Source organism: Pezoporus flaviventris, unplaced genomic scaffold (genome assembly GCF_033815535.1).
Source record: "Pezoporus flaviventris isolate CSIRO_AGI_PZ_B2104156 unplaced genomic scaffold, CSIRO_AGI_Pfla_v1 ptg000029l, whole genome shotgun sequence".
Classification (NCBI taxonomy): Eukaryota; Metazoa; Chordata; class Aves; order Psittaciformes; family Psittacidae; genus Pezoporus; species Pezoporus flaviventris.
Genome location: NW_026892577.1, coordinates 11750785 through 11778545, shown reverse-complemented (window position 1 = coordinate 11778545; position 27761 = coordinate 11750785). Strand labels below are relative to the sequence as shown.

At 61.5% G+C, this 27761-nt stretch overlaps 4 protein-coding genes across 16 annotated transcripts in view; all 4 read left to right on the top strand.

Moving 5' to 3' along the window:
* Nucleotides 1-8058, top strand: part of HPSE2 (heparanase 2 (inactive)) — a 110020-nt gene extending 101962 nt beyond the window's left edge. For both annotated transcript variants that reach the window (XM_061459038.1, XM_061459037.1), the window contains 3 exons: nt 5820-5965; nt 6951-7097; nt 7180-8058. In XM_061459038.1, coding sequence (XP_061315022.1) covers nt 5820-5965; nt 6951-7097; nt 7180-7345 — 459 coding nt within the window. In that variant the 3' untranslated portion in view covers nt 7346-8058. The remainder of the gene's footprint in view (nt 1-5819; nt 5966-6950; nt 7098-7179) is intronic.
* Nucleotides 8059-8172: 114 nt separating this feature from the next.
* HPS1 (HPS1 biogenesis of lysosomal organelles complex 3 subunit 1) lies at nt 8173-12927 on the top strand. 7 transcript variants are annotated; one of them, XR_009744362.1, is made up of 18 exons: nt 8173-8401; nt 8480-8617; nt 8690-8832; nt 9053-9161; nt 9360-9520; nt 9597-9699; nt 9792-9896; nt 9976-10045; nt 10124-10191; nt 10737-10904; nt 10976-11155; nt 11227-11294; nt 11411-11533; nt 11635-11700; nt 11877-12021; nt 12095-12233; nt 12366-12448; nt 12706-12759. XR_009744362.1 is itself a non-coding variant. In XM_061459030.1 (18 exons), exons 1-18 carry the CDS (start codon nt 8303-8305, stop codon nt 12866-12868), a joined length of 2124 nt encoding a protein of 707 aa, XP_061315014.1. In that variant the 5' UTR covers nt 8173-8302; the 3' UTR covers nt 12869-12927. The 7 variants fall into 7 exon arrangements, 6 of the variants coding, with proteins under 6 accessions (XP_061315014.1, XP_061315018.1, XP_061315017.1 ...); XM_061459030.1 differs by having other exon boundaries at nt 12102-12233; nt 12706-12927; XM_061459033.1 differs by having other exon boundaries at nt 8174-8401; nt 10979-11155; nt 12120-12233; nt 12706-12927.
* Nucleotides 12928-14057: 1130 nt separating this feature from the next.
* On the top strand, nt 14058-18754 carry PYROXD2 (pyridine nucleotide-disulphide oxidoreductase domain 2). Of its 6 annotated transcripts, none has more exons than XM_061459027.1 (16): nt 14058-14292; nt 14713-14732; nt 14941-15034; nt 15114-15187; nt 15292-15438; nt 15567-15720; nt 15891-15952; nt 16065-16162; nt 16578-16719; nt 16905-16931; nt 17031-17103; nt 17213-17369; nt 17499-17653; nt 17780-17886; nt 17993-18113; nt 18337-18754. In XM_061459027.1, exons 1-16 carry the CDS (start codon nt 14136-14138, stop codon nt 18405-18407), a joined length of 1659 nt encoding a protein of 552 aa, XP_061315011.1. In that variant the 5' UTR covers nt 14058-14135; the 3' UTR covers nt 18408-18754. The 6 variants fall into 6 exon arrangements, with proteins under 6 accessions (XP_061315011.1, XP_061315008.1, XP_061315007.1 ...); XM_061459024.1 differs by having other exon boundaries at nt 17004-17103; XM_061459023.1 differs by having other exon boundaries at nt 16797-16931.
* Nucleotides 18755-20804: 2050 nt separating this feature from the next.
* On the top strand, nt 20805-26894 carry LOXL4 (lysyl oxidase like 4). The gene is made up of 15 exons (XM_061459017.1): nt 20805-20966; nt 21478-21773; nt 21976-22154; nt 22303-22517; nt 23067-23105; nt 23194-23410; nt 23537-23720; nt 23976-24130; nt 24373-24540; nt 24739-24901; nt 25027-25270; nt 25534-25649; nt 25746-25882; nt 26032-26143; nt 26256-26894. Exons 2-15 carry the CDS (start codon nt 21500-21502, stop codon nt 26324-26326), a joined length of 2274 nt encoding a protein of 757 aa, XP_061315001.1. The 5' UTR covers nt 20805-20966; nt 21478-21499; the 3' UTR covers nt 26327-26894.
* Nucleotides 26895-27761: the final 867 nt, after the last annotated feature.

Below are 27761 nucleotides of genomic sequence, written 5' to 3'. Positions count from 1 at the left end.
CCTCTCCCTTCTTAGTTGAATGGCACTGAGGTGCAGGACCGCAGGACTGCAGCCTCTCACGTCACACTTCAGCCTAGACTGCTTGCAGCAGAGAAAGTTGCCAGGAAGATGTGAAGGCGGAAGGCAATGCAGGAAAGAGTGGTGTGAGGTGAGGAGTTCACAGCCGTTAGAGCAGGAAGGAAGAGGATCAGCATGTTGAAAGCAATGGATACCCAGGCAGAGACATCAGCGTCTTCAGGGGACTCGTGGTGGGCACCAGCAGGGACCGATGATAAGCAAGAAAGAATCTGGGTAATGTCAATCTGATCCTTTCATAGGTGCAGGTACCTGGATCAAAGAAAGGGTCTGTCCTGGCCAGGACGGGCAGGAAAGTGTAGGCAGAGCAGAGGGAAGAGGCAAGGGGACACTGCTGCAGCATCTCCGTCTGTGCTGGCCCCATCCTCCCCTGCTGATGCCACCAGCTCCTGGCACTCTGAAGCCCCCTCATTTGGGGCTGGGAGGAGTGGTGTTTCCCATTCATAGACTCTCTCTGAGTGGCCCCGTGATGCGCAGGGCACACCTGTAAATTATCCCAGTGTGACAGCAAAACACTGTAGGAGACTGCTCACCAAGCTCTCAGCTCTTCAGGACCTCTACAAAAGGAGGGTGCACACAGAGTAGCAAAAGGTTCACATCTCTGAGGATGGGTGTGAGTGAGCTGTGAGGACAGCATCAGTGCCTGCTCCCAGAGTTGATAATTTTGGTTTCAGCAAGTATTCCCTTTGGATAGAGGCTTTGCCCCACTTTGCTGGTCACAGGACCTTGCGCACGGTTTGGGTGAGAAAGCATCAAGCTCCCACAGTCCAAGAAGCGTGTAAAACTCAGGGATAATGTTAACAGCGGCATTAGTCCAGGTTTGCTGAAGGAACAACCAGCCATGGCTTGAACAGGATGTAAGGACCTCCGCAGGGAGAAAGCTTTGGATGCCGAGGATCGCTTTAATCTAGTGGAAAAGAGAAAACAAGAACCACTGGTTGGAAGCTGAAGCCAAACAAATTCAAGCTGAAAATAAGGAGTAGTATTGTTAATAGTGCTGATGTTTAACTGCTGGAATGGACTCCCTGAGAAGTGGCAGCTTCCCCACCTCTCCAAGCCCTCACAACCACAATCACTACTTTTCTGGAAGATGCTTTTGCCAAAACAAGCCATCAGGCTCAACAGAGGAATAAAAGAGCAAAGCGCTGTCCTGTGATATACAGGAAGGCAGACCAGCCAGCCCTTTTCTCCATAAGGATTGCTTGGACTATGGAAAAACGCAGGAGAAAGTGCAGGAATGGAGCCGTCTGTAACTGGCTGGTGAAACTCAAGTGTGCCTGAGGGATGGAGAAAGAGCTGGGGCAGGTTCAGAAGAGGGAAGAAACAAGAGGAAGAGGAGGAGGGCCGGCAGCAGCCAGTTGATGCCAGTGGTGACACAGGGTCACAGAGCCATGCCCGCAGCCCCAGCCAGAGGAGGCTGTGCACCGTAGGGTCAGTAGCCATTCATTTGGAGTTTGGCTGCCTTTGCTGTTTGCAGTCCCTGTAAGACTGAAGGGCTATGGCTCCACTACTCAGTTTTCTGGTTATGGCAATGTCTTCTCACACGTGATGAGCTCAGAGCTGAACTCAGGTGGGCTGTAAAGCTGCTCTGCTGCCTCCAGGAGAGAGCACTGGCGATACGCTCCTGTGCCCTTCCTGGTGGTTCTGGAGACCTAGTCAATAGGTCTGTCTGAAGGTCTGCCTGATCAGCCTTGTGTCTCCAAAAGCTAAGTATCTAAAAGCTCTCGCAATGAATTAAGATGTGCAAACAGATCAAATGGGACCCTCTGGGTCCCTGCCTGGCCTTTCCCCATCTAATGGAAAGCTTGGGGGTCTTCACTGGCCCCATGGGGTTCAGAAGATGTGTCTGGCCTGAGCTCTGCACATCAGCTCACTCGAGACAAGCATCCTCCGGCCCTTAAATCAGGGGTTCTGGCCAGGAACATCCTGAGGTACAGGATGGCTCTGCCTTCAGGTGTTCCTTGCCTGCAGCTCTGGGGGCTGCAGTGGCAGCACCACTTAATAGGTCTGCAAAGTAATTAAAGCAAGAAAGCTCCCTTGAATTCCCGCAGGACTAATAGCAGACCAGACTCCTGTCTGCTATTCCTCCTCTACCACTACAGCTGTATTGCTGGCTCAGCCCTCACAACGGGAGCTCTCCGTGACTCCAAACCCCAGATCCTTTCTGCTGTTGCACTGGTTGGAGACACGAATCAAGCTGGGTATTGCCACAGCAGCCTCTGCCAGGATGCCTGGCACTGTGTTGTAAGGCAGGCACTTCTCTTTGCAAGGGGCATACGGATGCTGCCAGCCCAGGGGCCACACTCACACAGGGTTTGCAATATAAGAGGAGGTGCCAGCTGCTGTCAGAGGTCCAGGAAGAGACCACTGATGAGTGGAAAAGTCATCCTGGTTGCAGCCAAGCTGGGTTTCAACAATAACTACTTCTGAAGCTGGTCCCCATTTAAACAGGAGCCAGCAGCTGCAGGTGCCCAACAGCCCTGCTGCGGTTTTAGCTGGGGTTTGCTCATACTGGTGGTAGGAGCAGCCTCTGGTCCAGCTGGGAGAAGTGCCCACCCTGGTGGGCTTGTTTCCATCATGCTAGGTGTGTGTGTAACCCGTCACCCAAGTGTTCAGCATCACCAGCTCCTGGTAATTTATTGCAAGGAACATGACTTTGGCCCCTGCCTCAAGTGGGCTTGTGGTGATGCAAAAAGCTGCAGCTGTCTTCAGTGCTTCCCTGCAGTCAGCTGAAGAGCTCAAGTGCCTCAAGGCCGGGCTGACGACTCCCTTTCCAGCCCCAGGTCATTTTTCTGGCCCTCTTTTGAACTCTCTGGTATTTCCACATCCTTCCCTAAATGAAGTCTTTGGAGCTTGCCTTGCCAGCAAGCCTAGGTGAAATCACTGCTCTCCTCTCACCTCCTGCAAATGCTGGAGGGACAGGTTGGTCCCCATGCTGCCCTAGGGGCATTGCCTGCACCAAAATGCTGGACATTCAGAGGTGGTTATCTCACACTGCAGAACAGCTCACCCTGCATCACTGCTGACAGCCTTACCTGTCTTATGGCACCTGCATAGTAGCTCAGAAAAGCTGTGTACCCTTAGCTGGATCAGAAGCTCACAAAATGTGGCCATTGCTTCCTGGAGACACAAAGCACATGTCCTTGTGAGATGGAGATGCTGAACAGCACAGCTTTGCCTGTGAACTGCCACAGCAGGAGCCCCAAGATCAGCTTCCCAGCTCTGCAGGGGAGCAGGGTTTGTCAGAACACCCTTGGGAAAAGTGTACAGTGAGACATGAGATTTGGCAGCAGATTGTGGGGCTGAGCAGCTCCTTGCACCCTCACATTGCAAACGTTGCTGTTGCTGAGCCTTGAGAGTGGAGGGACACTGGCATCAAAGCAGCAAACCCCCAGGAGACCACCCTGCCCAGAGGGGTGGGTGCTCAGCCAGAGGCTGGGCCTGCTCCCCATTGGGCCAAGGCCATCATAAGCCCCCTGCAGAACAACTCTTGAGACCCATATGTAACTTTTGAGGGTGGCCACGAGGTCTCTGGCCTGTGCCAATCCCATAACTTGTGAATGAAAGCAGCATCTCGTCAGTGGAAATATAAGAGGACGTGAGAAAACCCAAGGGGGCTGCTTAGAGAGACCTAAGAGCCTGAGCTGACAGGTAGCTAGAGGCAGTGAGCTCACTTCTAACATGGGGCTGTGCAATCTCACCCTTGGCCTCACCATAAACTCAATTACTCATCCAGTGACACTTGCTAATCAGGATGGCTCCCCAGGGAGCCAGGAGTGTGCCAGGCACTGCTTCTCCCAGCTGCACTGAGCCTGAGCAGGATGGCATAGCATAGTTTCCCACAGCAGAAGGCTGGCACAGCCCCTGCAGCATGATGCAGGCAGGGGTATCCCCAGGATGCCAGGTAGCACTGACAGTCTTCAGGGACAGGGACCCATGGGCCTCAGGGACAACACACGTCTACAGTACTGAGCCACTGCTGCTTGACCTCCCTGGGAGCTTCGGCCTCTTGGCTGAGCCTGCTTGGGGTGCACAAGCCTCTGATTTCACCCTGGCATCTCCTCCAGTGCCTTGGGTTTGCAGGGGAAGCAGTTACCAGGCTGGTGTGGCACAAAGCCCTGTGGTTTTGGCCGGGAGCAGCAAGAGGAAAGCAGGAGGCAGCTTTTCCTCCATCGCCGTGGCAAAAGCTTACACAGAAAGTGGGTCTGTCAGGCCAGCCTAGCACTGCTGGAACATGTCAGCTTCATCTGAGCTGGGCTGGGGAGATGATGGGGATGGCAGTGTGGTCTGGCCAGTGGTATTTGCTTTGTGTCAGTTGCTGCTGCAGCACTGCTCTGTATTTCGTATCCTATCCTTTCCACCCAAAATGCATGTTAATAGTGGCTCTTTGAGGGCTTCCCACCCATGGGACATATACATGTATGAGGGATCTGCACTTCCACCTGCCCATCCTGCCCTGTAGCCTGGGACCCTGGAGAACCCATTCCCACCAAGACGCTCCTCTGCGGTGGCATACCCCATATAGGCACTATCCTGACCAAGCAGGACTTTTCTCATGCCTCTCCAGGCAGGGTGCAGAGCCACAAGATGCTTGAGGGGTGCTGCTTTTCACACCAGCAGCACTGCTCACTGTGTGGGTCAGACACTGCCAGGCAGAGCAACCCCTGGTACCAGTGTGACCACCACTGCTGGGTGGTCAACACTGCCCACAGGGATGTGGGATCACCCCAGTTTCTCTGGGGCAGCCAGTCAGGGTTGCACAGAGGAGGTTATCCAAAGTGCTCATGTGTGTGAGGATGCCCCAGCACCCAGGCGCTGCCCAAGGCACACACAGGCAGCACCCAGAGGGACAGCATGAGAGACTCCATCTCACCAGCACCACCAGGGTGCTTGGAGCAGCAGCAGGGCCAGAGCCCCATCCTGCAGAACAGCAGGCGAGCGCCTAAGCCTGCCCTTTCCCTTCCCACAACCCTGCTTCATTTATCACACACCTCCCAGTCTGCAGCAGATGAGTGGGGGGGCCCTGCCGGCAGCGGCCTCCGTCACCACACAGCCTCACCTCCCTCCCCAGGGCTTGGGGCCCATCCTGTGTGCAGAGCGAGGCAATGCCCTGGGGGAAAATGTAGTATGTGGTGATGTAATTAAAGGCTGCATCATTAACACGTGTGCAGGGCATGAACAGTTGCTCTTTATAGAGTGCTTGACTTTCCCGTGCTATGTTCATGGGTGCTTAACTCCACAGCAGACATACCTCTGGGAAGTGGAGCACCCTCAGCAGCATGGCCATGAAGAGAGCTGGGGAGCACAGAGGGCTCTGGTGTGCTCCAGCCCCATGTAGAGACTGGGCCTGAGGGTGACCTGTCTGCTATAGAGACATCACCATCCCATGTGCATCAGCTGGAGCTGCTGCAGAGGTCTGCAGCACGGCTACGTGCAGGTCTGTGGGAACATGCAAGTGCTGCTCCCCATGCTCCATAGCCCAGCCAAAATCAGCTCCTTTAGAGGGTATCCTTGTCTCTCAGTGTAGGCAGAGCAATGTATTCCTCCCTTAATCTCTTTTCTGGAAACAGCTATGCCATTTGGGCTTTGACTGCATGAAAAAGCTCACACCAAGACAGACTTCTGGCACACGTTTTTACCCCAGCAGCCAAAAGTTTGCTAGCAGGGAAGCCAGCCTGTCCTGCCCGCTCCCACTGCAAGCCAGGGGGGCTGTTGTGCTGCTGACCGTCCCCTCTGTCCCCCAGGACTACTGGCTGTCCCTGCTCTACAAGCGCCTCATTGGTCCCAAGGTGCTGGCGATACACGTGGCCGGTCTCCAGAGGAAGCCCCTGCCTGGCAGGGTCATTCGTGACAAGCTTCGCATTTACGCGCACTGCACCAGCTACCACAAGTAAGAGGGCTAAGGGAGGTTGGAGGTGCAGGGTGGGGATAAACAGGACCCCCAGCATATGGGGACCATCGCAGACATGCTGGGCAAGGCGGGTTGGCTTCCCAGGCTACTCTCTCGGGCGCTGCTCTGGCGCTGTCACAGCAGAGGGAGCGCACGGGAACAGTGATGCTTCCGATGAAAGTCACGGCAAGCCCGCGTCTGGGAACGGGGCCGGCCGGGGCTGGTGCAGTGGCCACCGGGCAGCCCAGGCAGCAGAGATCAAGGGGGTGGATTTCACACGAGGGGCCCCCGGTCGGTCGGGTTACCCGCAGCCCGCACTGCCAGGGAGCCCGGCCTGGTTATTGTTTCGCTGATAAGGTCTTTGAAAGCGCCCCAGCGAGCCGGGTGGGGGCAGCCACCTCCTCTGCAGACACAAGTTGCTATTGTGGAGGAGGAGAGACTGTTTCTTTACACAGACCAGATGCTTTCAACATGCCTCCAGCTCAGTAGGAAACCTTGTCCAGTAACTGACAGGTGCAAAGTGCTTTATAGCCTTTGTTTGGGGCTGCCTGATTAGGCAGGGAGAGAGGATCAGTGTCTGGACCTGTCATTTAGGTGCCCAGAGTGGTGGGGGCAGATGCCACTCATGCAAAGAGCTCCCCTCCGTTCTCAGCCCCCTCATTGCAGGGCTTTGGGGGAGCTGTCCTGAGATTGCCACCCCACTTAGGACAGCAGCACAGCACCCTCTTAAGCTGTGCCACCCCTGGCTAAAGAGGGGGAGGCTGGAAAGGTGTCATTGTGGAGCTGGGCTTCATGATGGGGAGGTGGCATCTCCATGTGGAGGGACAGCCAGGACAGTGATCCTGGCTGTCCTGATCACAGTGATGTCCCCTCTGGATGGCTGCATGAGGCCAGTTTTACAGAGACCCCCCAAACCCCTTCTTGGAGGCGATGCTCCTTGGGCCCGTGCCAGCACAGCCCTCAGCTCTTGCTCTCCCCTTTGCAGCCACAACTATGTCCGCGGGTCCATCACCCTTTACATCATCAACCTGCATCGATCCCGGAAGAAAATCAAGCTGGCAGGGACGCTGCGGGATAAGATCGTCCACCAGTACCTGCTGCAGCCCTACGGCAAGGATGGGCTCCACTCCAAGTAAGTGCCATGCTAGTGGCTGGGGCTGCCACCACTGCCCTGTCCTCGATGCCACCACCCTGACCCTCTCTTGGTTGCACAGGTCAGTCCAGCTCAACGGACAGCCGTTGGCCATGGTGGACGATGGGACCCTCCCCGAGCTAAAGCCTCGTCCTCTGCGCGCTGGCCGCACCCTGGTCATCCCTCCGCTGACCATGAGCTTCTATGTGGTAAAGAACGTGAATGCGCTGGCCTGCCGGTACCGATAACCCACGGCTCAGAACTGACCAACCGGCCCAGCTCCTGCCCCTGCGCACTCCCCAGGACACGTTGCCTCCTCGGCAGCCCGCACAGCCGGGCCACGTCGGGCGGGCATCGTGACGTGCTGTTGTCCTCGCACCGTCCGGCTCGGCACCCTCTCCTGACCTATGACTGCAGAGCTCTGCTTGGCCATGGCCACCATCCGTCGGAGCGGTGCGGTGGCGAATTCGCAGGGCCTGCCGCCATCCGTCCCACAAGCTGCAAGAAGCACCCGGGGTCCGGTGCCCACCGGCTGTCGGGAGGGCTGGGGCACCCTATCCCTGACTCCTCAGGGTGACCCTCCAGCAGCCAGGTCCCCCTTTGGTTTTCACCTCCCAGGACGGCGGGCAGCGCTGCCGGCGCAGAAAGCGCATGGAAGCAGCTCCCTCTGCTGCCGTCAGCCTGACCGGGACAGGCGCGGGGATGCTGCCGGGAGAAGGGGCGCCGGGGGCCACACGGGGCGGGGATCGAGGGGCCACGGCTGGAAATGCTGAGAATTAAATGATACAGCCCGGAGCGGAGCGGAGGGAGGCGGTGCCGGCGGGCAGCCCCGGCCCCTCCCGGGCGGGGAGCGGCAGTCGGTGAATGTGTCCTGCCCGGGAGGGGGGCGGTGTCGAGGGCAGGAGCAGCAGGGGCGCGTCGAGGCGCTACCGGAGGTGTAATAAAGTTGGGCTGTCAAACGCGCCGGTGTCTTCTCTCCGCCACGGGCCGGGGCAGGGGCCAGCGGGGAGGAGCGGGCGGCCCCGACGCCGGTGACTGGGTTCCGCGGTGCAGTGCCGCGCCGGACCGCTGGGGGCGCTGCGGGTACTGCGGTCACGCGCGCGGAGCAGGAAGCGGAGTGGGGCGGGTGGAGCCGCGTGGTCCTGGTGCCCCTCCGCCGCCTCGGCTGCTGCTGGGGGTCGGGCCGGGCTGGGCCGGGCCGTGCCATGCGGTGCGTCCTGATCGCCAGCACCGCGGCCGAGCTGCTCTTCTACTGGGCTGATGCCGCCTTCCTCCGCCGGCTGCGGCCGCCCCACGGCGGGCAGGTGGGGCGGGACGGGGCGGGTGCGGGAGTGGAGGGGGTGCGTGGTGCGCGGCCGCTGACCCGGCAGCGTGTGCCCCAGGGTCCGGCGCTGGAGGACAGCCTCAACACCCTTTTCGCCCCCCTCATCATCTCCTGCACGGCTCTGTTGGAGAAGCTCGCCGACACCTACACTTGCTTTGCGACAGAGCGCGGGCGGCACCTCCACGTCCTGCACATGGTAGGACGGGCGCCGGGAACCGCGACCGGGGCGTAACAGCCGGCCCCGACCTAACCCCGCTGGCGGTTGCAGTTCGGGGACTGCCTGTACATCGCAGTGAACGGCGACGGGACGGAGAGCGAGGATGACCTGCGCCGGACGCTGTTCGTGCTGCGGCGCTTGGTGGAGATCCACTGCGGCCTCGTCACGCTCGACTCCCACCTCGTCCGCAAGGAGTGAGTGGGCACGGCTGGCATGGGCTGGCCCCCCGGGGTTGAGGGGCAGCTGACTTCATGGAGCCCCGGGGGGAGGTGGGATCAGGTGTCTTCAAGCTGAGACCCCCCGTTTTTGCATCAGGACCCCCTGCCTGCTGGGCTGCAGCTGGATCTTGGGGTGCCCGTCCCCCCGCAGGGAGGTGACAGCCGTCAGTCAGCTCTCTCTCTGTGGCTGTTCCAGGTTGCGACCGGCCGATTCGGAGCAGCGGGAGCGTGTCTGGAGCCTGCTGCGCGGCCTGCTGGAGACCTACAGCCGCCTGCGGGAGGAGGACCAGAGCTTTGCGGTGGAGGTACCATGTGCTGGGGTGTCCGTCGCCTTGGGGCATCCCAAGGGTGTGCTGCTGCACGGAGTCTTGGGATGTGGGGAACAGCTTTTGGCCAGGGACTTCGAGGGAGCCCCCTGGAGCAGTGGAAGCTTCGACCTGACCCCAGGGCTGTGTGGCTGGGTCTGGGGGGCTAAGCAGCTTTCCCCCCTCCCTGCATCCCAGGCCATGGAACGGCTGATCCACCCTCAGCTGTGCGAGCAGTGCATCGAGTTCCTGGAGCAGCAGGTGGTGCAGTACATCAACTCCAGCCCTGAGCGTGGTGGGGATGAGGTGTGTCATGCCTTCCTCCTGGTGCACACCAAGCTGCTGGCCTTCTACTCCAGGTGAGTCCGGCCCCACCACTCTCCCCTGGGCAGCTGCTCTCCCTCCCAGTTCATCCTTCCCTTCTCTGTTCTGCAGCCGCAACACCAGTTCCATCCGCCCCGCTGACCTGCTCATCCTCATCCTCCTAGTGCAGGACCTGTACCCCAGCCAGAGCATCGAAGAGGAGCTCAGCCCCCAGGTGCTCCAGAGCAGGGTGTGGGGCACAGTGGGTCGGGATGCCCCCATGAGGTGATGTCTTGGGAGAGCTTAATTTTTTTCCCCCTGTGGAAGCCCACAGCAGAGAAGGTGCTCCCCCAGGGACCCAAGAGAAGTGAGAGCATTCCAGTGAGCAGCCCTGGCTCCCATGGAGCTGCAGAGAAGGACTCGGATGACCAGGTGAGTCCCTGGGATGGGGACCTGCAGGCTGGGCTGTCTGCATCACTCCCATTGCTGACCCAGCCATTCCCACTGGCAGGACACAGATGATCTCTCTGTCCCTGAGGTCTACTACACTCCTGAGCCTTCTCCAGGCAGGCACAGCACAGGTGAGTGCCCAGCAGGGTAGCAGCCCCCTCCCTTCATGTGGGGGCGGCAGGGAGAGCAACCTGCCATGCTCCCTGCAGGCAGTGAGAGCTGGTCAGAGGGCACTGAGATGCTGAGCACCGGGGAGGTGGATGCTGCAGATGTCCAGGTGAGCAAGGGGTCCTGCAGTCCCTCCTGGCCTGTCGTGGTGCTCTTGTGGTCCCTGTTCCTTGTCACTTGTCACACAGAGCTGTGTGCTGCGCTGTGGGTGCCCCCGGCTCTAGGGTTAGGGGGATGCCCTGTGTCTGCCACATTGCATAACTGTGACACCACTGACCACCCTCTGAGGCACTGCTTACAGTCTCTGTGTCCATAAGTGCCAGCGCAGAGGGGCTGGGGCTCGCTCAGAGCAGTCTGGTGTCTGCTGCCTCTGGGCTTTCTGGGCTGCTTCCCTGACAAATGCCACAGAGCCTCACACACTCTGTGCAAGCAACTGGGAGCCTGGACAGAAGGCATTTGCAGCCTGTCTTTGCAAGCAGCTTACCCACTACTTGCTGCTCTTTTGGGGCCCCTGGGCACTTTGCTCACTGCTGATCTTTTGTCACGTGATCTCTCCAGCTCCCTTGGTAAAGTCATGCCTGTTTGCAGCTTTCAGGGCATTGCTGTGGGCTGTCCCATCTCTTCAGGGGCTGAGCATCTCCTTTCTCTCCCTAGATGGCGGAGGACTTGCTCCAGACCTTGGGGCCTCTGGTCCCTGAAGCTTCAAACCCCAGGAGGATCTTCCTGGATGCCAACCTGCGGGAAGGTTACTGCCCCTTGCTGCCACACACCATGCACTGCCTCCCACTCTGGCCGGGCATCTCCCTCATCCTCCTGACCAAGGTGAGCTCACTCCAAGGTGAGGGATGTGACACTGTGCTGGGTCCTGGCTCACCCATATATCCCTTCCCCAGCAGGGCCCGATGACCCAGGTGGCCATCACCTTGTACCAGCTGCTGGATGGTTTCTTGGTGCTGGAGAAGAAGCTGGAAGAGGGGCCAGAGGCAGGAGCCCCACGCTCCTACACATTTGTGCCTGAGCTGCGGCAGCGCATGGACAAGTTTGTGAAGAAGCTGAGCGGGCAGGACATCCAGGTGGGAGTGGGGATGCGAGGGCCCCATCCTGCTGTCTCCACTGCCTGATGCTGAGCCTGGTCTCTCTCTAGTTGCAGAACACCTGGGTAGACTTCAAAAATAAGATGTTTTCCCGGACCGAGCCTGGAAGCTCCCTGGAGTGAGTATGGGATAGGTAGGGAAAGTCTCCAGGGCAGGCTGGGGGCAGCATGGCTGTCCCTGCAGTGCTGGGGACCCAGGGGCCAAACTCAGCAGCATCCGTGTCTTCCGGCTCAGGCTGCTGCAGGCAGTGTCCAACATGAAGCGGCAGCTCTGCTCTGTGTACCGCCAGCTCTTCCTGACTTCTGCCAGCCACAGCCTGTCCCAGGGGCTGAGGGACCGTGCCCAGAAGCTGATGAAGTGGGTGCATGGGGTGGCCAGCATCCCCAGGGGACTGCCCCGCACCCAGCTCTGCTGGGGCTTGGTGGGTCCTGGCCTCCCACTGTGCTTCCGCTTGGCAGGGAGAAGCTGCTGGACTGGCGCGACTTTCTGCTGGTGAAGAGCAGGCGCAATATCACCATGGTGTCATACCCATCCCTGCAGCTGGGAGCCCAGCCCGGCGAGGAGGGGTCCCCAGGGGGGTAGCAGAGGTGGGAGTGTGACAATGTACCCCCATCAGTGGGCTCAAGGTGGGGAGCGTGGTGGGCGAAGGGGCTGTCCTGGGAGGGCACCAAAGTTATTGGACGCCCTTAACCTACCCCACGTACCTGGAGGACTTTCCTGGCCTGGTGCACTTCATCTATGTGGACCGCACGTCTGGGCAGATGATGGCACCATCGCTCAGCATCACAGAGAAGTCCAGCTCAGAGCTGGGCAAGGGCCCCCTGGCCACCTTTATCAAGAGGAAGGTACTGCTTGTGGGGCTAAGGGTGGGATGGGGGACCCCAGGAGGCGGTGATGGTTGGAGGGGTTTCTGCTCAGGTTTCAGGTGCCCCTTGTCCCCCAGGTCTGGTCCCTAATCACACTGGCCCGGCGATACCTACAGAAGGGCTACACGACGCTCATGCTGCAGGATGGCGACTACTGCTGCTCCTACTTCCTCTGGTTTGAGAATGAGCTGGTATGTGGGGTCAGATAAGGGCTGAGCCTCTCTTCCCCAGTACCTTCTCAGGGCAGGACTATAGGCACAGTTGGCTTCAGCTCTTTGGCAGTCTCTTGCCTGCTCCTGCCCTCTCCTGTCATCTTTCCCAAGGGCTACAAGCTGGAGGTGATGGAGGTGCCAGTTCTCTCTGATGATTCTGCTCCCATTGGGATGCTGGCAGGAGACTACTACAGGTGAGCTGTCCCCAGCCATGTTGCTTGGCACCAGGGCCTGGGGCTGTTAGTGATGCTGTCCGCACTGGGATGTCATTGCAGGATGGTACCAGTGCTGTGGTGTCACCAGGCTTGCACCAGCCAATCTCCCCAGCCTGGTGTGGGTGTCCTGTCAGTATACGGGCGCTGTGTCCTTGCCTTCCTTTCTAGGGGGAAGGTGGTTAAAAAGGGAGTACTAGTCTGCACTGTACCTGCTGAGCCCCCCATCTTCTCTCCAGGAAGCTGCTGCGTTACTATAGCAAGAACCACCAGGCAGAAGTGGTGAAGTGCTATGAGCTGCTGACCGTGCACCTCGGCATCATCCCCTCTGAGCTCGTGGTCCAGCAGGCCTGCGACTTGGCCCGGCGCCTCTGGGAGCCCTCCCGCATCCCCCTGCTCTGAGCTGCCTCCAGCCACCTCGGGGCCAGGATTAAAGCAGGGCTGTGGGTGTTCCCAATGCATAGGCTGGTTTCTCGGTGTCTGTGCTGTCAGCTGTACCTGTAGGCAGCCTTCCCATCCTCCTGCCCTGCTCCCCATGGGCTTCGCTGGCACCCAGCAGCCTTCGGGGACGGGTGGAGAGTGGGGCTGAGAGGTTGTTGGCAAATCACCATCTTGCTGAAAAGTGCGTTTCCAAAGAAGGATTTATAGCACTAGCTTGGCATTGCTGACAGGCTTTGGCTAGAGAAGAAAACAGCATAGCCAAACTTGCCCATGGTGCGCCCCCCTCTCCTCTCTCCCCAGATGTGGGGTGCAGGGCCCTCAAAGGCTTGGGCAGGGTTGGGGAGGTTCAGACCTGGGCTCCCAGGCACCGCTCGGCCATGGAGCCAAGCCCAGCTATGAAGAGGGGCTGAGGCAGCTCATGTGTTTCACAGGTGCCGCTGGGCTCAGTACACATGCAAACCCGTTGGGCACATCTAGGGATGGGGTCAGCCCCAAGGGACTCTGGCAGCGGCTGCCCCTTGTCACTCCATGCTGCTCACTAGGGTTGGGTACAGCAGTTCAGGGAGCACTGGACCATGTCAGGGCCTTTGCCCCATCCTGCTGGGCAGGAATTTGCCCTGCTGAGTAACAGCACTGGGTTGGGGCCAAGCACACCCCCAAGCTGCCCCTTTTCCCACTGCTCTCAGTGGGGCTTGTGTTTTAGACTTACCTGCTCGAGGGGGGCTAAGTTCCCCTTATCCTGCAGTGCTTGTTGGCCCATCACACCAGATCACACCAGACACATGTCCCTGGGTTCTTCTGGAGCACATCAGGGGATGGGGGGCTCTCAGGCCCCCGCCTCCCTGCCCAGCACCTTCCTGGGTATAGACTGGGGAAGGTGCTGGGCAATCTTCCTCAGTCTGTAAGGACCACCTTCCATCCTGCTGAGCACCAGGCAGGATCCAACCCTGTTACCTTCTCGACGCCGGGGCTGGTCTGCAGCCCCCCTGCACGCCCTCAGCAAATCTCTGCCAGGATCAGCGCCTTGTCACAGGCAGCACCAGCGGGGCAGTGTTCAGTGCGTGTCCCTGTCCTGAACCGGCTCTCGCAAGCCCTGGCACACAGTGTCCGTCCCTGAGTGTTGCCCCCCCACACACCCCCCGCATGCCCGGAAGCCCTGGGAGAAGTTCCGCTGTGGAAGCAAAGTCCAGGCTGCCCGGGGAAGCCGTGGCCGGGCGCTCGCTGGGCGATGGCAGGCGGGCACTGGGCAGGAGCGGGCAGGGTCTGCGCTGCCCGCTGGCTGCGGGGCTGGCTCCTTGCCCCAGCGCCGCCGGGAGCCCGGCGGGCCCATGCTGGAGCTGCAGATCGGCTGCAGAGGGAGTACGACGTGGTGGTGATCGGGGCAGGTAATGCTGGGGGAGGGAGCCAGCGCTGGGCTGTGGGGAGCCGGTGGGGACGCCAAGCCGCCCTCCCCTCAGGGCAGGCAGGAGGGTAATGGCCGGATGGGGACCACAGCGGCGCAGGGCACACTGCAGAGCCCTGGCACGCTCCTTGTGCCAGGGAGGACGCTTGGGTCTGGTATGGCCAGGCGCATGTTGCATCCCCGCAGTGCGCATCTGCCTTGAGCAGCTCTGTCCCCTACCCTTGCACCGTTAGGGCTAGGGCTAAAGGGAGAGGGGAGGATGCTGCTTGTCACCTACATCCACATGTCCAGAGCCCCATTATTTGAGTCGTTGTGGCAGCCTCGTGCCCCAGGCATGGCAGGGTGCCCTGTGCATGAGACCACCCCAACACTGGGCTCACCTCACCTCATTCTCTCCTTGCAGGGCACAATGGGCTGGTGGCAGTGAGTACCAAGAGCACAGTGGTGCTGTCTCTTCTCCATCCCTGGGCAAAGTGGAGGAGCAGGGAGGGTGTTGGTGGCAGTGTCCATGGCACTGGGGGCTCCCACAGGGCTGTGGGAAGCAGGGCCATCCCTGGTGAGAGGATGCTGGGGATGACAAGGACATATCCCACCTGGAGGGATGGGCAGTGTGATGCTGTGTTCCCTGCAGGCTGCCTACCTGCAGCGGGCAGGGCTGCGCACGGCTGTGCTGGAGAAACGCCATGTGCTGGGCGGTGCGGCTGTCACGGAGGAGATTGTGCCAGGTACCCCTGTGTATCCCCTGTCCCCACACCCCTGGCCAGCCCTGCACATGGGCACCCCCCACTGCCACACAACTTTCAGGCTTCAAGTTCTCCCGGGCATCCTACCTGCTCAGCCTGCTGCGGCCACAGATCTACACCGAGCTGGAGCTGCAGGTACCGGCACCCATCCCTCACTGGCTGCTGGCCCCTCCTGGCACACTGACAGGGTGAGCCCGCTGCCGGGCAGCAGCATGGGTCCTGCCATCCCTGTCTTGCAGCGGCATGGTCTGAGGGTGCTCCCACGGGACCCCTACTCCTTCACCCCGCTGCTGGAGGATGGGAGCCCCCCTCGTTCCCTCCTGCTGGGAAACAACAGGGCCCAGACCCAGCAGCAGATCGCTCAGTTCTCCCAGAAGGATGCCCAGGTACTACTTGGGGGCAGGCACCCAGTATGGCAAAGCCTCTGAAGGGGCTGCCCTGCCCATGGAGCAGCAGCGTATCCATCTCACCCAGCATGGCGCAGTCCCCATAGTCTCCCTCTATCCCCTTTCAGGCTTATCCTGAATATGAGGCGTTCATGGAGAGTTTAGTGTCAGCCCTTGACCCGCTGCTGGATGCTGCCCCAGTGGATACAGCTGCCTTGGGGCAGGGCTCCCTGCTCCAGCGGCTTAGTGCTCTGCGATCCCTGTGGCCCCTGCTGCGAGCAGGTACCTCTGGGGTGCTGGAAGACGCCGATGGCTGCTCTTCCCTAGGGCACAGGCTCCTCAGGAGCCCCAGCTGGGGGCTTGGTCCTGCTGCCTGACCCCCAGACCCAGCTGGGCATGAGCAGCTTGCCCTGGCACAGCCATGTAGGTCTCACACCACCTCTCACCCCCAGGGCTGGCACTGGGGCGGCAGCTGCCCCGCTATTACGAGGTACTCACAGCTCCTATCTCCAAGGTGAGTGCTGGCAGTGGCAGTGTGGAGCCACCAGCTGCCTCGCTGCCTGCCTGCAAGGGTGCTGTGGAGCCCCCAGCCCCAAACCTGATGCTCTCTTTTATTCCTGGCCCAGATCCTGGATCAGTGGTTTGAGTCGGAGCCCTTGAAGGCAACTCTGGCTACTGATGCGGTGATTGGAGCCATGGCTAGCCCCCACACCCCAGGCAGTGGGTGAGGGTCCTTTCCCCCTGGGTGGCTGCGTTGTCCCCTCATGTCATCCCGTGCCAGCAGCTCCTTGGCTCTGCTGCAGCCCAGTACCCTATTCCCTGCCTAGCTGCCTGTCCCTCCCATTGCCTGCTCAGCTTTGCCTGGATGGCTCAGGGGTTGGGGCTGGGCAAGGGGCTGCTCCCCATCCCTGCTATATGGCTCTCCTAAGTGGTCCTCACCAGCCCCTTTGCTGTTTGAACACCTCTGTCCCCAGGTCAGGTCAAGTCCTGACCAGTGGGTGCTGCCTGTAACTGAGCTGACATCCTGTAAGCTGGCATGGTCCCATCTGTGGGGGCTATGGCACCATCCTCCCTGTGCCCAGGCAGGGGACAGACCTGTCACGTTGACTGGTGGCTGACCTGGGGTCCTGCCACCACAGGTACGTGCTCTTGCACCATGTGATGGGCGAGCTGGAGGGACGGCGGGGGGCCTGGGGCTACGTGTCCGGTGGGATGGGAGCCCTGTCCCACGCCATTGCCCATGCAGCAGCTGCCAGGGGAGCCCACATTTTTGCTGAGAAGGTACGGGGTGCCTGGGGGGGCAGCCTGCAGGCACTGGGGATGCTCTTGGTGAAGTCCTGTCCCCTCTGCCTGCCCAGGCCGTGTCCCATGTGCTGCTGGGCAGGGACGGGCAGGCGCAGGGCGTTGTGCTGCAGGATGGGACGGAGGTGAGGAGCAAACTGGTGCTGTCCAATGCCTCCCCCCAAATCACCTTCCTGGAGCTCATCCCCCAGGTACGGGGTGCAGGGGGCTGGTGGGGGCTTGGCATGGCAGTGTCCCCTGGCCACACCACCCCTCACGACCAGCCTCTGCACCGGCATCTCCCACCCCAGGAGCAGCTGCCCAAGGATTTTGTCCAGCGGATCCAGCAGGTTGACACGCGCTCCCCGGTCACCAAGATCAATGGTAGGTACTGGCAGGGCCACCTCTGCCGCTGTCCCTGCTGGAGGGACACTGGCTACAGGCTCAGCAAGAGGCTGCACCCCACTTCCCCATTCCCACCACCCATTCCCAGTGGCGGTGGATCGGCTGCCCAGCTTCCTGGCTGCCCCCAATGCCCGCGATGGCCAGCCCCTGCCCCACCACCAGTGCTCCATCCATCTCAACTGTGAAGGCACCCACCTCCTGCACCAGGCCTTCACTGAGGCCACCCATGGGCACCCCTCCAGCAGGTAGGAGACCACACCAGCACACCATGCTGCACCAGGGAAGGGGCAGCACGGGCACAACGGGTGGTGCTGAGGAAGAGGTTTGGGGTGGCTGGGTCTCCTGCCTGCCTGGCTCATGTCCTGCTCCCCCAGGCCCATGATCGAGCTCTGCATCCCCTCAGCGCTGGATTCAGGGCTGGCCCCACAGGGCTGCCATGTTGTGTCCCTCTTCACCCAGTACACCCCCTTTGTGCTGGCAGGTGGGCAGCACTGGGATGAGCAGGCCAAAAATGCATATGCGGACACAGGTATGTAATGCATACATGGACCCAGGTAACACCAGCAGTGCTGGTCCCTTCCTGGGGTTAGAGCTGCCCTGGAGCTGCTCAGGGGCTCACTACCATGCCCGTGCCCACCCCTCCATCCCTTTCTAGTGTTTGACTGCATCGAAGCCTATGCCCCAGGGTTCAAGGCATCAGTCATTGGCAGAGACATCTTGACACCACCTGACCTGGAGAGGATCTTTGGGCTGCCTGGGGGGGTAGGTACCATGCTGGCTTAGCTCTGAGCATCACTCTGGTGCCTGTTCCAGTGCGCTCACAGCCCTGGGCCGGGCATAGCCAGCTCACATAGAGCTCTCCTTGCAGAACATCTTCCATGGAGGGATGTCTCTGGACCAGCTGTACTTCGCCCGGCCAGCACCATCCTACTCAGGCTACCGGTCTCCAGTTCCCGGCTTGTATCTGTGTGGAAGTGGAGCCCATCCTGGTGAGCAGTGCTGGGAGCCGGGACCCTACTGGGGAGCTGCAGAAGGGGGATGGGGATGTGTGGAAGAGATGCAAGGGCATCATGGCGGGGGGGGGGGGAGCGTGTCCATTGCTCTCTCTGCCCTCTCAGGGGCAGGGAGATTGGGCAGCTCTGCTGGTGCAGCCCTGCACCCCATCTCCTGGGTCTGGAGCTGCCTACCACTGCCCATTTCTGCTCTTTGCAGGAGGAGGAGTGATGGGAGCTGCAGGACGCAATGCTGCCCATGTGGCACTCCAAGACTTTAGGCACCTGTGATAGCAGTGATGACAGTGATGACACCAGCTTCACCTATACAGGGCTGTGGCTGCAGTGAGCCATGTTGATCCCGTGAGGGGCCCTGCCCATCCCCAACTTGCTTCCCAGGCACCACAGGGCAGTAGCAGCCTCTTGAGAGGTTTGTGGAGGTGAAGGTTGGCAGGTCCCGTGTGCTCCTAGATGCTGCCAGCATCTTGAACAGATAGCTACTCCCAGCACTCCTCAGTCCAGCCTTGCCTGGGTCACTCCTGGTCACTGGCTGGCCATGGCAAGCATCACTCGGCCGCTGCCTATAGCTGTGGAAATAAACCCTGTCTCAGGCTCTGTCCTGAGCACTCTTGCCGTGATTTTGCAGCTCCTAGTTCCATCTGCACTGCCTGGCAACGCAGCCCTGGGTGAGCTGTCAGAGATGGGCATGTCCTAGAGCAGCAAATGGGGACAACCAGCTCCTCACCCTCTCCCCTCACCGATGCAGGCTCAGGAGCATGTAGGGCTCTGGTTGGAGCCACCCATACCCAGGCTGGGCTGGACCACCCCAAGGTACCTAGAACAAGTGGGGAACCAGGGTGGTTCTTGAGACCTGCTTTGCTTCCTGGAGCCACCAGCAGCTCAGACTGCAGTAGCCAGCACTGGCAGCTCCCCTCCATGCCCACACCCCCATTCCTGCTGGGAACTGCCAGCACGTGTTCCATCCCTAGGGAAGATGCTCCGTGCATCCCAGTGGCTCTCGCTGGCACAGGGTGTGCCCCTCTCCCGGGCTGCTGTCGGGAGCCGCTCGCTGCAGATTACAGAGCTCACATCCTCTCCCTGCCCTCTTCCTTCCCTGGACAATGCTCCCAATTCAGGCGCCCGCCTCGCTTCCCGCCGGGCCCTAAATACGGTGCTTCCAGGCTGAGCTGTTGCACCTGAGCTGGCTGAATCAATATTGACCGGCCAGGAATAGTCCCGCAGCCCTCTGAGAATAGCCCCGCACCACCACCACCACCCCCCCACCCCCCGCCGCTGCCCACAGCTTTCCACACGGGGCTACCCTGCTGCTGGAGGGTATTTTTATCTGCTGCCGGTGCTGGCTGCATGGGTTGCAGGTGCCGGCCCCCACTGAGCCCCGAAGCAACAGGCGTGACAGTGCAGGGGTCACCTCCACGGGGACACTGAGCAGCAGGACACGGTGGTCCCGCTGCTGTGGGTTGAGACTGGCAGGTCCCAGCCGTGGGAGAGACCACCGGACCCCCCATTGTCTCCATCAACAGTGGTAGAGCTGGAAGCGGGACCTAGCACCACCCTGTCTTGCACCCCGTCGGCATCTGCCCTGGGGGGCCTTTAGGCGGGCTTCTCACCTCACACTTGAGTAATTGAGCTCAAAAACGTTGAGACACACGAGTGAGTCACGGGTTACACAGCTGGCCACAGCCCTGCCCTTCCCAAGGGCTTTCCATGCCCCAAGGTTGGGGCCGGCCAGGGACCCCTACCCCAAGAGAGGCTCCAGCATGTCCCTGAACCCAGCTAGGGCATAGGGATGAGTGTGCCCCCCGAGGGGGTCCCGGGCCGTGCACCCCTGCACGCCCAGAGATGCTGGAGGCTCCCGTGGGACGTGGCGATGAGCTCACGGGCTATTCCCGGCCAGCTGTGTTGATCCTGGCTCCTCCCGGCAGGAACCGGCTGCCTTGACTCCAAACAAACAGCCCGGTGGCCACCGGCACATTCCTGGCCGATCCCTGGCCACGGCAAGGGCACAGGGCTTCCTGTTTATCCCGGTCCCATGGCGTGGCACGGCGGGCTGTGTGGGCAGAGGGGTGCCCTGGGGACTGGCAGCACCCCAAGCCAGAGGTTGCTACCGGGGCAGGTCAGGGGGGACATCCCCCATCTCCATGTCCCAAGGAGAGGGGGCTGTGCCTGGGGACCCCTACAACCAGCCCTGCTCAGGGATGGCTCAGGTGATGCCCTGAGCCCTGGGAGGACCGTGCTCTAGGCTCCCGGTGCTACCCCACAGCCTTCCCTGCCTGGTCTATGTGTCCCCCAAGTCCAGGGTCCATTGCAGCAGCTTCAGGCCACTGCTCGAGTTGCTGCGTGAGGTGGGAAGGGGCAGGGGGTGTCCTTTTGGGATGTCCCTAGTGTGGCAGTGTCCTCTGCCTGGATGGGGACCAGCCCCACTGTACAGCGGTGCTGGGCATGGAGGGAGGAGCATCCCTGACTGGGGGCATTGGGCTTATTTTAGGGGAGGTTTTCCAGGCTCCCAGCAGGGAGGGGCTATCCCAGGGATGCTCGGCCCCCCCCCCCCCGAGGTGGTGGGGGAGAGAGAGGGATTGGGGTAGGTTTTCCCCAGGGTGACAGATGGGGACAGAGGGAGGCAGGGTGCAGGGCTGGGCTCCAGGCACGGTGCGGGGGGGCCGGGGCCGGCCTGGGCAGCGTGGGCCCCCCCGGTGCGTCCCACCCCGCCACACCATAAAAGTGGCGGCAGGCGGTGCTCGGCAGCAGGAGCTGTTGGAGGCCGGCGGAGCTTCCCCTCGGCACCGCCTGCCCCACGCTGCTGCCCGTCCCACACCGCCAGCCCCGGCTACAGTGAGTGCTGAGGGTGGCTCCGGCGAGGGATTCGGGCACCTGGAGGGAGGGTGAGCAACCCCACTAGTGGGGATGCGGGGAGAAGTGGGGTGATGGGGGACAGGGGCTGTGTACAGGATGGGGAGGGGACTCTGGTGTTCAGGTGGGGGATAAAAGGGGGCTCTGTGGGGCCCCGAAGCATGGGGCGGGCAGGAAGCAACAAGGGTCCGGGTGGTGTTCATGGGGCAGTGGGTGCCTGGAAGGGCTATGCTAGAGTTGGGTACCCCCAGTGAGGGGCAGGTGAATGTGGGGCTGGGGCAGAACCTCGGGATAGGGGATGCTGTGAGCTGTGGGATGCTGTGAGCTGTGCATGGCAGGGACCAGCTCCTGCATCCCCCGCAGAGCAAGGACAAGGATGTCACTGCCATGCAAAGGGGTATGATATCCCCCAAATCATGAGGCACAGGGTGGCTGCAGCAGCACCCCTCACCCTGCCGCAGTCCCCAAGTGCTCAATGTCGGGCTATCTGCAGGCACCCCATCCCCAGAAGCACGATGGTGATGCCAGCTAGCGCCCGCCCCATCCTGCTGGTGCTGCTGCTGTGCTGGGTGGCCCCCAGCAAGCAGGAGCCGGCCCCAATGCAGCTGCGGCTGGCAGGGCCCCGAGGCCCGGCCGGGGAGGGACGGCTGGAGGTGCTGTACCAGGGGCGCTGGGGCACGGTCTGCGACGATGGCTTTGACTTCCATGTGGCCACCGTCGCCTGCCGGCAGCTGGGCTACACCGCGGCCATCACCTGGACCCATAGTGCCACCTACGGCCAAGGGGAAGGTAGGGGGCAGGGGGGAATGGGGGGACAGGACAAGGGGTCTTGGAAAGTGTAGTGTGCTTAATGCTGGTGGGGGGAGCCTGCCTGGGAAGCTGAGGGTGTGAGCAGCTGTGGATGTGGGCAGCATGGATGCAGCCCATGGTGATGGGGAAGGAGATGGGGGCCCCACCATTGGTGACCTCATCCCTGCCATGTGTCCCCCAGGCCCCATCTGGATGGACAATGTGCGGTGTGGGGGTAGTGAGAGCTCCCTGGCAGAGTGTGTTCACAACGGGTGGGGCACCAGCAACTGCCACCATGGTGAGGATGCTGGCGTGGTGTGCTCGGGACAGCGACTGCCTGGAGGCTCCCCCCAGGCCATCTCCTCTGATCACCTGGGAGAGGTCAGTGGGGGGCATGGGGCTCTCCTATGCCACATAGGGCACACCAGGGGAACTGGAGCAGGTCCCTCTGACCTGTCCCTGTGTCCCCATCCTGAACACACTGCCCCTGATGCTGGAGCACCCATACCCACCCCTATTCCCACTGCAGCAGGTGCCAGGGCTGAGCCTGGAGGAGGTGCGGCTCAAGCCCATCCTGGCGAGGGCCAAGTTGAGCATGCCGGTGATGGAGGGTGCCGTGGAGGTGAAGCACAACGGGCGCTGGAGGCAGGTGTGCAATGCTGGATGGACCAGGAACAACAGCCGTGTGGTCTGCGGGATGCTGGGCTTCCCCTGGGAGAAGCCCCTCGACACCAGCTTCTACCGGTAAGGGGTGCAGGGGCCCACATTGCAGCCATAGGGGATGTGGGGCAGGGTGCCTGGTTAGAAGCACTGTGGGACAGGAGACCAAGGGAGGTGTTGGAGGGGGATGCACATATGGGTGGGTGAACTGGTATGGCCTCGCCATGCCTGGGTCCCCTTCTTGGGGCCTGGATGAGGGGCAGAGCTTGGTGCTGCAGAGATGGTCACCAGCCATGGCCAGCAAAGCACGGGTACAGGAGAGGAGAGGCAAGTGGCCCTGGGCCCCTCCGCCCCTGCCTCTGTCTGGGGCTATAAATACAACCCATAATGAGTCCCTGCCGATGCCAGGAGTCACGCAGTCCTGCCGGGGCACATGGTACAGCCAAGCTTGGCACGGTAATTGCCACTGGGGAGAGGACCTGTCCTCAGCCTGCTGTGCCGTGGGAGGACCTCACGGCTCCAGCTCCTGCCATGGGGTGCTGAGGAGGGCAGGGATGATGATGGGGCGGGGGGGTCTGGAGCCCTGCAGCTTCTGCATGGCCTCCCTGACCTCCTGGCTCTGTGTATTCACAGGAAGCTCTGGAACAAGAAGCTGAAGGACCCCAGCTCCAGGTAGGGCTCAGGCTCGGTGTGAATGTTGGGCGAGGGACAGCCTGGGGCACCCAAGCCGACAGCAGACCCTGCTCCTCTCCCTTGGCAGCCTGAAGACCCTCAGCCGGAAGAACAGCTTCTGGGTGCACAGGGTGCGATGCCAGGGCACGGAGCCCCACCTGTCCCGCTGCCCCACGGAGGTGTCCCCACCAGCCCCCCACCAGCACGCCTGTCCCCACGGCATGCACGCCATCGTCAGCTGCCTGCCCGGCCCTGCCTTCCGGAAGGGCACAGGCAAGGGCAGGAGCAAGACCCCCCTGGGAAAGGTGAGCCCCAGCATAACCCCATCCTGCCGATGGATGGTCCTCGAGCCAGGCAGCACGCAGCCACCCCATGGCGCAGGCGGGGGGCCCATGCCTTGGAGCCACTGACTGGCTGTTCCCTGTGCCCAGGTGCTGCCGGTGCGGCTGCGAGCAGGCACCCACGCCGGCGAGGGACGGGTGGAGGTGCTGCGCCATGGGCAGTGGGGCACTGTGTGTGACAAGCAGTGGGACCTGGCTGCAGCCAGCGTGGTGTGCCGGCAGCTGGGCTACGGGACGGCAAAGCAGGCCCTGCTGGGAGCCCAGATGGGCCAAGGTGAGACAGGCAGCGTGGCAGGGGCTCCACTGGGCTTGGAGGGGCACAAAGAGGAAAGCCCCTGGTTTACTGGGTGCTGCTGGAGCACCCTGGGATGTCCAGGCAGCTCCACACTGCACTGGGATGGATCTCCCCTGGCTGCTCCTGCTATGGGCAGCTCCATTCCCATGGGTAATGCACAGATGAGGGGAAGGAGGGTGAGGGTTCTCCCTGCTCCAGGATGAGCATGGGGAGTTGACTGTCCCTCTGATTCAGGCCTGGGGCCCATCCACATGAGCGAGGTACGGTGCACTGGCCACGAGCGCTCCCTGGGCGAGTGCCGCTTCCAGGATGCTGAACAGAGCGGGTGTCGGCATGAGGCTGATGCTGCCGTCCGCTGCCACATCCCCAACATGGACTTCAAGAGCCAGGTGAGCCCCTGAGCCCTCCCCAGAGCCTGCGGAGCCCCCCTGCCCCCCAGGCTCTCTGCCTGGTGTGGGTGCTCAGAGCAGCATGCAGATGGGGGGTGGCAAAAATGGTCCTGTAAGGAAAGGAGGAAGAGGCAGGCAGAGATGTTCACCTGGATGCATGGGGATGCCTGTCCCACTGAGCTGCTGGGTGGGGGACCTGGGGGCCTGCCCCACACTGCAGCTCAGCCCCTCTTTGCCTGCAGGTTCGCCTGGCCGGGGGCCGCAGCCCTGATGAGGGAGTTGTGGAAGTGCTGGTGCCGGTGCAGGGGCAGCTACAGTGGGGCGCAGTGTGTGGTGCACAGTGGGGGCTCAACGAGGCCATGGTGGTCTGCAGGCAGCTGGGGCTGGGCTTTGCCAGCCATGCCCTCCAGGTGAGCGGGGTCCCAGTGGGGCCTGGGCTGCAAGGGGTTCTATGGGATGTGAGGTGTGGGCATGGGGTGGCCAGAGGCTCTGGGGCAGGACAGCCCCCCGGCACAAGCCCTGGTGGCAATGCAGGGGCAGGGGAGGTGGGGTGAGTGCTGGTATGGATGCAAAAGCTGATCTGAGCACTGTGCTCCTCCTCTGCCCAGGAGACATGGTACTGGGCAGGCAGCCCCGATGCCACCCGGGTGGTGATGAGCGGAGTGCGCTGTGCCGGCACCGAGCTGGCCCTCCAGCAGTGCCAGCGCCATGGCCCCATCCACTGCCCCAGCGGCGGCGGGCGCTTCTCTGCGGGGGTCACCTGCACTGCCCGTGAGTACCATGAGCCCATGGATTAATGCTGCTACGGGGCACCCCTTCCCCTGGCACAGAGAGATGGGGGGGCTCTGCAAGGTGAGGATTGTGTGCTCCATGCCTGCCAATGCTCTCCATGCCAGATGCCCCGGACCTGGTGATGAATGCCCAGCTGGTGCAGGAGACAGCCTACCTGGAGGACCGGCCACTGGAACTGCTGTACTGTGCCCATGAGGAGCGCTGCCTCTCCCGCTCCGCCGACCACATGCAGTGGCCCTATGGCCATCGCCGCCTCCTCCGCTTCTCCTCCCAGATCCACAACCTGGGCAGAGCCGATTTCCGACCCAAGATGGGACGCCACGCCTGGACCTGGCACCAGTGCCACCGGTGAGTGTCCTGTAGGTAGCGGCTGGCAGGGAGCTGCCCCCTCCCAGAGCCAAGCAGGGCACGCTGGCACCCATCCCACAGAGGCTGGCCCGCCTGGGGTAATGAGCAGCATCCGCACCAGCACTGTCATTACAGCTTTATTTGGCTTCAGGGCTGTAATTTGCTCGGAGCTATGGGTGCTGCCTGCTCCCAGCTGGGCGGCTGTGCCAGCCACGTGCTCCCCACCTGGGCACCAGCCCCACGCTCATCCCCTGTCCCTGCAGGCATTTCCACAGCATCGAGGTCTTCACCCACTATGACCTTCTGACACTCAATGGTTCCAAGGTGGCTGAAGGGCACAAGGCCAGCTTTTGCCTGGAGGACACCAACTGCCCAGAGGGTAGGTGCCAGCTGCAGTGCTGCCAGCAAAGCCCCCATCCTGCCCCCCACAGGGGGCTCTGCTCGTGCCCTCCCTCACATCACCTCCCTTCTACAGGGCTGCAGAGACGCTTTGCCTGTGCCAACTTTGGGGAGCAGGGGGTGAGTGTGGGGTGCTGGGACACCTACCGCCACGACATCGACTGCCAGTGGATTGACATCACCGATGTGCCACCAGGCAGATACACCTTCCAGGTATGGGGATGGAGGGGCACTGATCCCCTGGAGCTCAGCATGGGCACCACCAGCACCCCTCACCCTGTACATCGAGGTGCTGTTCTGCACCCCACCATGCATGCTACAGCCCTGCCTGGCACAGCAGTGCTGCCCTTCACCCTCCCCAGGTGGTTGTGAACCCTAAGCACGAGGTGGCAGAGTCGGACTTCTCCAACAATGTGATGCGGTGCCAGTGCAAGTACGATGGGCAGCGCGTCTGGATGCATGGCTGCCACACAAGTATGGAGAGATGGGAGCATAAGGGGCATGGCAGGTGGAGGGAAGAGATGGGGCTGGGGTACTGCAGGTCCCATGTCCCCCCACCACCAACCCATGCCGTTGATCTTCCCAGGTGATGCCTACGGTGCAGATGTAGTGAATGACCTGGAGCAACGGGAGCGCCTGGCCAACAACCTGGTGTAACCCCATGGCATTGGCATGCTCCCAGCAGCGCCGCAGGGCTGCCCAGCTCCCACACCCCAGCCCCTGTGCCCTGGCAGCACCACACTGAGCTCAGGGACTCGAAGACTTTTGTATTTATTGATGCTGCTGCAGCGGATGGAGACAAGCACCAGGGCTGGTGGGGAGTGCCCGGGGGGGCGGGGGTGCTCAGCCCTGCACCATCAGGACCTGCAAGAGGGGCCCAGGTACCACAGCAGCCCCCACCTTGGTGGCTCCGGTCCCCCCCCAGGATGACTACCTCAGCCTGCTGCCTCGGGACAGGCCCTGGCCACTGCCACCTGTGCACCAATCCTGTCCTCAATAAAGGTGCTGTGCTATGGGAGATGGGGTATCCCCTTATCAACCCCACCATCCCCTGCTCCTTCCTCTGCGCTCTTCCCCACCAGGACCATGAAGCCAGTCCCCAGCCAGGATCAGCCCTGGTCCAGGTGATGTGTCCCTAGCCAGGCAGTGCCCCTGCTCTGCCACCCGGAGCCACCAGCCCCCTGGCTGCCTGCATGTGGCTGGTGCCAAGTAGCCCTAGCTTGCCACCAGTAGTCCCCACCAGCCAGGGCACCTTGGCCCTGAACTGGCTGACCCCATGCACATAAGGGGATGTGGCCAGCTCTGTGGCAGCACGGGCCGGCAGCCAGTCCACCAGCCACTACAGCTGCAGCCACCGTGCTGGGCTTTCCCAGGCTGCCCTGGCAGCTTCCCAGCCCTAGAGCGGGAATGGGGCCACTCAGCCCCTTGAAGTCCTGGCTCCTGAGCACAGGGTGGGGATGCAGTGGACACCATGCCCCTGCTCTCAGTGTTTCTCCCCCCCCCCCCCCCGTGGTTTCTAGGTTGGTTATTTTTTTAAATAAAAGGAAATAAATGGAATACCAGCAACCCACGCTCTGTCCTGCCTGGCCTCTGGTGAGTCAGCTACTGAGCAGTGCCACCCCTTTCATTGCACACCTCTGCCCATGCCATCTCACTGCCAGGCACGAGCCCAGGGCAGGAGGCTGCAGCAGCTAGGATAGGCTGGGCTGAAACCACACATGACGTGTGGTTCACATGTGGAGGAGCCACCAGGCATGGTGCTGACACACTGGGGTGGCCCAGGACCAGAGTCTGTGGCAAGGCACGTACCAGTGAAGGTGTGCTCTGCTGGTGTGAGGGTGCAAGGGATGCCGGATGGTGGGGAAGATGCTTTCCACATGAGAGCATCTTCACACCCTGGTATTTCCACTGTCTGAGCCACAAGCAGCCAGGAGCAGTGGCTAAGATGCTGGCAGCACTATCAGAACAGGGCAGGCAGCCACTGCTGCAAGGTCGTGACCAGCTCCACTGCCGCCAGGCTGGGGGACAGCCAGGGGACATGGGGCAGCCACAAGAGCCCTTCAGCACAGGCTGGGGTGAGGCAGCCACAACG

Excerpts from the sequence above, each read along its gene's own strand:
- HPS1 (XM_061459030.1), top strand. The coding sequence starts at position 8,303 with ATGCGGTGCGTCCTGATCGCCAGCACCGCGGCCGAGCTGCTCTTCTAC. Across the intron at positions 8,618-8,689 it reads ACCTCCACGTCCTGCACATG|TTCGGGGACTGCCTGTACAT; the intron begins GTAGGACGGGCG and ends TGGCGGTTGCAG. Across the intron at positions 9,700-9,791 it reads AAGAGGAGCTCAGCCCCCAG|CCCACAGCAGAGAAGGTGCT; the intron begins GTGCTCCAGAGC and ends CCCCTGTGGAAG.
- PYROXD2 (XM_061459022.1), top strand. The coding sequence starts at position 14,136 with ATGGCAGGCGGGCACTGGGCAGGAGCGGGCAGGGTCTGCGCTGCCCGC. Across the intron at positions 14,733-14,940 it reads GGCACAATGGGCTGGTGGCA|GCTGCCTACCTGCAGCGGGC; the intron begins GTGAGTACCAAG and ends TGTTCCCTGCAG. Across the intron at positions 15,035-15,113 it reads CACGGAGGAGATTGTGCCAG|GCTTCAAGTTCTCCCGGGCA; the intron begins GTACCCCTGTGT and ends CACAACTTTCAG.
- LOXL4 (XM_061459017.1), top strand. The coding sequence starts at position 21,500 with ATGGTGATGCCAGCTAGCGCCCGCCCCATCCTGCTGGTGCTGCTGCTG. Across the intron at positions 22,155-22,302 it reads CCTCTGATCACCTGGGAGAG|CAGGTGCCAGGGCTGAGCCT; the intron begins GTCAGTGGGGGG and ends TTCCCACTGCAG. Across the intron at positions 25,883-26,031 it reads CAGGCAGATACACCTTCCAG|GTGGTTGTGAACCCTAAGCA; the intron begins GTATGGGGATGG and ends CACCCTCCCCAG.